This window comes from Diaphorina citri, unplaced genomic scaffold, assembly GCF_000475195.1.
Source record: "Diaphorina citri unplaced genomic scaffold, Diaci psyllid genome assembly version 1.1 scaffold134, whole genome shotgun sequence".
NCBI classification, from domain to species: Eukaryota; Metazoa; Arthropoda; class Insecta; order Hemiptera; family Psyllidae; genus Diaphorina; species Diaphorina citri.
In genome coordinates, this window is record NW_007377571.1 from 52,732 (window position 1) to 59,749 (window position 7,018).

Consider the following 7,018-nt stretch of genomic DNA (forward strand, 5'->3'; position numbering starts at 1 on the left):
TAAAATGATACTTGTGTTTCTTTTCTTTCTCGATCAGGTGTACCGTAAAGTATGGGCTGGAGATGGTGGTGACGGTGATGTGATGAGGATCGTGTACAGAATGCGAGGTTTACTGGGAGATGCTACCGAAGAGTTCATAGAGAATCTGGACCCGAAGAAAGAAGAGGAAGTGAATAACGAGCAGGTCTATCGGATGGCCAACGTGATGGCAGAGTGCGGAGGAATAGATGTAAGTGTAATCTTCTTCTTTGCCTTTTCCCGTGTGCAGACGGGGTCGGAGTTTTTCGTCAGCCTCTCAATCAGCCCTAACTAGGGTGATGCTTTGGGCAGACATTTGGTTTTGGCTACAAATTTTAGGAGTGGATGCCCTTCGCACTCAACCTTTGCTATTTCTTTAGCAAGGGAAATTCAGGCTGGTATACTCCCTGTTTAAAGTCCCTTAGCCAGAATGGAGAAAAAAAAAAAAAAAAAAAAAAAAAAAAAAAACTGCCTCGATGGTCAAGACACTCGCCCGGTAATCGGGAGGATGTGGGTTCGATCCCAGCCGAGTCATGGAATTTTGTCCTCAACAGTATTTGCGAATGGAACCAAGATGAAGGACTTGTTTATATTATTAACTATCATTTGTAGTGATTTCCTCTACAACTACCTGAAACGGCTACTTGGTCTGTGGCGTATATCTCTTAGTAGCGCGGTCAAATTTTGACTTGGTGGGGCGCTATTTCGCTCTTTAATCTCTCACATTTAATTTCCTTTTACAGAGATACTCGTATACTACAGTATGGACCAAGGTTAAAGTACTTTTATCTGTAGTTATTAATCCGTCATTTGCTTTGATTTTTCCCTGCAGAGATATACTGTATGGACCAACGATCCACGATTTGAAATTGCTCCTGCTGCGATTTGCTAACGAGAAAAGTTTCCACGAAGATGCTGGCGGTGGTGGACCTCAGTCCAATATGCACCTTATTCCCTACCTCATCCATATGGCTCTCTATGTGATTAATACGTAAGTGAATGCCTCTGAGATTATTAGTTACCTAGTGTAAAGGTGTGTTTACACATAGTCGCCCGTTCGTCGACCGATGTCGACTGAACCGTCCACACTGCCTCGTCGCGTCGATCAACGGCCGTTCGACTATGTTTGGACACACCTTTTAGAAATCATTTACATAGGAAAAGAGTGAAGCCGCATTAAATCTAGATGAAGGTTGCGTTGACATAATTGAATTATTCTGAGGGAAGGAGCAACCAAATATCTTGCTTTCCTAAACTGAGTTAGTTATAGAGAGATGGATCTAAAGCCTCCATCAATATATCCTAATTTCCTTAACTGTAGTAGTTATACAATGACGTAAAACCTCAATCAATCTATCTTAACCCAATGCCGCCGGAAATTCGACAATGGTTCGGTTTCCTAAACCAAAGTAGCGAAGTAGTTATACAGCAAAGCCCTCATCAATCAATCTTGATTTACTAAACCGAAGTAGTTATACAGCAAAACCCCGGTTGCGTTGACATAATTGAATTATTCTGAGGGAAGGAGCAACCAAATATCTTGCTTTCCTAAACTGAGTTAGTTATAGAGAGATGGACCTAAAACCTCCATCAATATATCCTAATTTCCTTAACTGTAGTAGTTGTGCAATGACGTAAAACCTCAATCAATCTATCTTAACCCAATGCCGCCGGAAATTCGATAATGGTTCGGTTTCCTAAACCAAAGTACACATTAATCAATCTTGCTTTCCTCTTGTTCCAGAACCCGAAGCTTCAAGCGGGAAGATCAAAACCTGAGCACGTACTTGGAAACCAGTAGCACAGACAAGCTCATCGACGCTTGCTACGAGGCAGAGGGCCCTCACTACTTTGCCGTGCTCTCTCTTGCCATTCACTCTCACTCCAAGTGGCGCAAACATCGTGCGCAACACTTGCGCCGTCTTTTGTTCACGTGTCATGTGCGCAATGTTCACCACAGTCTGCCCATGAGTCGAACGTTTAGCGCGGAGGAGAAGCAAGTGAAAGCGTGGAAAGTGTACAGGGGCACGGCCATATTCTTTGCGCTCATTGATCAGATTTATGTCATCGCCTTCGGGGTAAGTACAAATTAAATTAACTGTGTGGTAAAGCAGAGCCTTTCAACAAGTTTTGTGGATATCACAGCATTACTAAGTGTCGCCTTTGCACCAACCTTAGTGGTGCAGTGGTTAACGCGTTGGACTTTGGATGTGGAGGTTGTTAATTAATTAAATTAACTGTGTGGTAAAGCAGAGCCTTTCAACAAGTTTTGTGGATATCACAGCATTACTAAGTGTCGCCTTTGCACCAACCTCAGTGGTGCAGTGGTTAACGCGTTGGACTTTAGATGTGGAGGTTGTTAGTCCGATTCCAAGTCAGGTCATAAAATTTATCTAGGTGTAATAATTAGGGAACGATATTTGTGACAAGCATTGAAGTATGCTTAACACAGTTAAAAATTCCTTCTTTTTTTTTCTATAATTTTCTATTGTGAACCTCCTTTACGAATTTATCTAGGTGTAATAATTAGGGAACGATATTTGTGACAAGCATTGAAGTATGCTTAACACAGTTAAAAATTCCTTCTTTTTTTTCTATAATTTTCTATTGTGAACCTCCTTTACATTGCAGAATGTCCCTGAAGGCTCAGATGACCAGTGGCCCACGGCTCTAGCGGATTATATTCGAAACAATGACGAACCTCTACTCAAAGCTTCTGAAGATGTCATGAGTGTTTACTCGGACAAGCTGTTACCTCTCAACTCTCTAGAATCCTTCTTCGCTTTCATAGGTAAGAGGAAATAAATTAAGTATAATTTATTAATATCTACGAATATTAACTTGACGTAAGATCTAAGGATTTCAAGATTCAAATTCGACCATATTAACTAGCGTATGATACACAATGGTCGATGGACATAGCCTAAAAAAACACCGGTGTCGGTCAAAGCCGTTGTTTGTAATGTAGACGCAAGCTCTTGTGAATTGACACATTATTCAAAGGTAGATTAAATCTGTAGATTAAATCTAATTTATTGATCATTTTATTTGTGTTACAGATCCTGAGAAGAAAGAAATCTCTGACATTGACGCTTTTATGACCGAACTGTTACGTCCATTGTAAATTCACTGTATTATTACTTTGTTTAATGTCAGGTTATTTAGGTCTTTATAATTTTTATAGCTTTAGGGTTAACAATGAAAGCAAAATTGCGTGTAAAATAATGGATGCCCTTCGCACTCAACCTTTGCTATTTCTTTAGCAAGGGAAATTCAGGCTGGTATACTCCCTGTTTGAAGTCCCCCAGCCAGAATGCAATATAATGTATCATCACAATATAATTCCGTTTTCAAATTGACATGAGTCTTCCGCAAGAAAGGGCCCTCATTTGAATGCAATATAATGTAACATCACAACACAATATAATTCCGTTTTCAAATTGACATGAGTCTTCCGCAAGAAAGGGCCCTCATTTGAATGCAATATAATGTAACATCACAATATAATTATCTTTTCAGATCATCGTTGAACAGCTGGCTCGCATTTCCGATCTAAACCGCGACAGACAACTGCTTCAAGTGATCCTCAAACTGTTGCGCCTGTGTGTCAAAGTCAAATCCAACCAGGCAGTGTTAGCCAAGCCCGAGCTAAACGCAATGGGAGTGTTACTAGGGGTACTCCAGCTTTGCCTCAAGGTAGCAGGAGAGTATTCGGTCCTCACTGAACAACTGCTTGAGGTAAGTTGTTTTCGTCTCTGCTTTGGCAAGCTTGTTTTGTAAGCAGAAGGGCCTGGGTTCGTTCTTGGTTGAGCCACAATTTTTTAAGAATAACACGAAGATCTCAAGTCCCCCAGCCAGACTAGGCTGGTCTACTCCCTGTTTAAAGTCCCCCAGCCAGACTAAGCTGGTCTACTCCCTATTTATTAAAGTCCCCCAGCCAGACTGATGGCATAACAATTAATAAACATTATGTTATTGACAATTTTTTAAGAATAACACGAAGATCTCAAGTCCCCCAGCCAGACTAGGCTGGTCTACTCCCTGTTTAAAGTCCCCCAGCCAGACTGATGGCATAACAATTAATAAACAGTATGTTATTAAAATTACAGTTCATTTTGAAAGACTTTTCCTTGGTTATAAGTCTGATAATATTCTCTCCTACATTTTCAGATCATGGAAAGCACCATCTCCAAAGTTGCCCTGGAAACTCCCGAACACTTTGCGGAATTCTCAAAAACATTTGGCGGTCTAGATCACGTAGCATCGCTTCTCCAATGGATTACCATGGTGGGAATCAAGCCCAATATTATGAAGAACTTGAACCGCGTTATTGCAGCCCTCACGTATGGAAACAAGGAGAAGATGAGTCTCCTTACGGAATACTTCATACCGGATTTGGACTTTGAGAAGTACGTGTTTCCAGTACAAAAAAAAAAAAAAAAAAAAAAAAAAAAAAAAAAAAAAGGACCCAACTACGTGTTTTTTTTGATTAAAAAAAAAAAAAAAAAAAAAAAATATTAATTGACATTACTGCTTACCGTTATATGTTTTTGGATACTTGCCGGTAAGCAATAATGTCAATACATAGGAGCCATAGGATGTCTAATATAAACCTAATCAATAATCGCCAAAAAATAATAATAACAAAAAATTAAAATGGCTTGCCAGCCTAGTTAGCTTAGACGGTAGCGCGTCTGCCTTGTAAGCGCTAGGTCGGGGATTCAATGCTCGCCTAGGGTGGACTTCATCCAAAATATATTAGGTTCGTTTTCTGCACGGCTGGCTTTCTCCTATCTTGGTCCTCCTTCTCTCATCGCTTTCGGACGATAAGACCTTAGCAGTTCCCTCTATGAACTTAAAACTCGGAACGGCTGGTTTTCTTCTATCCTGTACCTCTTCTCTCTTCATCATAGTCTGAAGCATGGAACCTCTGAGAATCAGTTTGATGTGAAGCAGATTATATGCTATCTAGTATGTGATGATCCGGTGGCTACAAGTGAGCTATGTGACAATATCACCCAGCAAGTACTTCTCACTATAAAACTCAAGCTGAATACACCGCTACGTAATGAACTGGCTGTGCTGTCAGCTCTGAAAGACTGGAATGAAGAGTGTTCCGAGACCCTTTTTTTTTTTTTTTTTTTTTTTTTTTTTTTACTCTTCCTAATAAATTTCATGTCTGATTTCAGGTTTGATCAAAATCACTCATCGGAAGAGTCTCGTCTCATGAACATATTCTGCAGCATGACAGCCGGCATCGATCGAACCCCGCTTGGGAACACCCTCAAAGATCACATCGTCTCCCTCGGAGTCGTCGAAAAGGCTACCCAGTATATTCTGAGCCACGCGCCGATGAAATCACCCTGTATTTCGTTCTCGCAGCCGGATCAGGATGATTGGAAGGATTTCATTAGTAAACCTGCGCTGAAGTATGTCCTGTATTTGCTGACCGGGTTGTCCTATGATCATGAACCCACGCAGACGGCTGTGGCTGATAGGTGTATTCCTGTGATTCATCGACTGGAACAGGTATGTGGTAACTTAGCACAGTGAAAGATTAAAAAAAAAAAAAAAATAGAAAGTAAAAAGATGAGTGTTTTACCGCCGTTTTTATTTCGTAGAACGTTGCTTGCCAAAACTGATGATACTGCAGCTCTGTTCGAGTCTCGATCTGCTGCTAGATGTTTGAGTTCTTCATGTGTTAGGCGCTTCAGGGGTTAGGCCTTCCTGTATCAGAAGTAAAAATTTCATTTTCCCCCCATCAGGTATCAAGTGAAGATCTAAGGATTTCAAGATTCAAATTCGACCATATTAACTAGCGTATGATACACAATGGTCGATGGACATAGCCTAAAAAAACACCGATGTCGGTCAAAGCCGTTGTTTGTAATGTAGACGCAAGCTCTTGTAAAACGACACATTATTCAAAGGTAGATTAAATCTAATTTATTGATCATTTTATTTGTGTTGCAGATCCTGAGAAGAAAGAAATCTCTGACATTGACGCTTTTATGACCGACCTGTTACGTCCATTGTAAATTCACTGTATTATTATTTTGTTTAATGTCAGGTTATTTAGGTCTTTATAATTTTTATAGCTTTAGGGTTAACAATGAAAGCAAAATTGCGTGTAAAATAAAATTCTTTGTACTAATGTTTATACAGTAACCTAAAGGCACATGGTGATTCGAGGTTCCTTAGTTTTCAAAATTTCAAAGTTTTCCCTATGTTTATTTAAAAAAGATTATTAGGTAATCAATTTATACCATGTCCTTAAAAAGTAATACTCGTCATTTCAGAATATACGAGTGAAATACCGCAAAACATAAGGTGTTTTTTGGATTTTAGCTGAATTGTATTTTTTATTGTTATACTTGATAAACTTTCAAAAGAAAGTAAAGCTCATTATTTTTTCTGTTTAATTTTAATTAAACTTGCTCAGAGATAGTAAAATACCAAGCAAGATTTAAGTATTTAGAAATCAATGAATGAGTTGGTTTAAGCTCATGCTATACTAGAAAATATGCACACAATACATTCTACCAATAGCTAGAAATCAAATGGAATATTTCGCACACACTGATTAGTGATTGTCAGTTGTAGTTTTTTATCCCTCAGAAAGTCATTTGTTAACAAGGATCCCCAGTATTAAGCGATTTACAATTTAAATTTTTAATAACATCTTCAGAACTAGGTATCTCTATTTTTGTTTCTAAAAGATAATTTACTTTTAAAAGTCCACTTTTTACCCCCCCAAAAAATATATCTGTAACCAACTTCATTTCTGGCTTATTTTTTCCATTAAAACTTGGCTTACAACCATTTAGTTTGTAGCATACTATTTACTGTGGAAAAATACATAAAATCATGATGGGTACTACTATAGATTTGGTTTTATCTAATTTTGGCCTTGCAAATTTTCCCCAACCCTGGTACATAGATTCTTTACATTTCATTATTTTCATTTGTTACAAAATATTGCATGCACATACATAAAAGT

At 38.8% G+C, this 7,018-nt stretch overlaps 1 protein-coding gene across 1 annotated transcript in view; it reads left to right on the top strand.

Annotated features, from left to right (window-relative positions):
* The window catches only part of LOC103525056 (E3 ubiquitin-protein ligase UBR4), a 44,647-nt gene extending 38,810 nt beyond the window's left edge, over positions 1 to 5,837 (top strand). Inside the window, 5 exon segments of the mRNA XM_026820258.1 lie at positions 38 to 229; positions 3,538 to 3,756; positions 4,189 to 4,427; positions 5,208 to 5,547; positions 5,784 to 5,837. Of these exon segments, the coding sequence (XP_026676059.1) occupies positions 38 to 229; positions 3,538 to 3,756; positions 4,189 to 4,427; positions 5,208 to 5,547; positions 5,784 to 5,837 (1,044 nt within the window).
* The last annotated feature ends 1,181 nt before the right edge of the window (positions 5,838 to 7,018 follow it).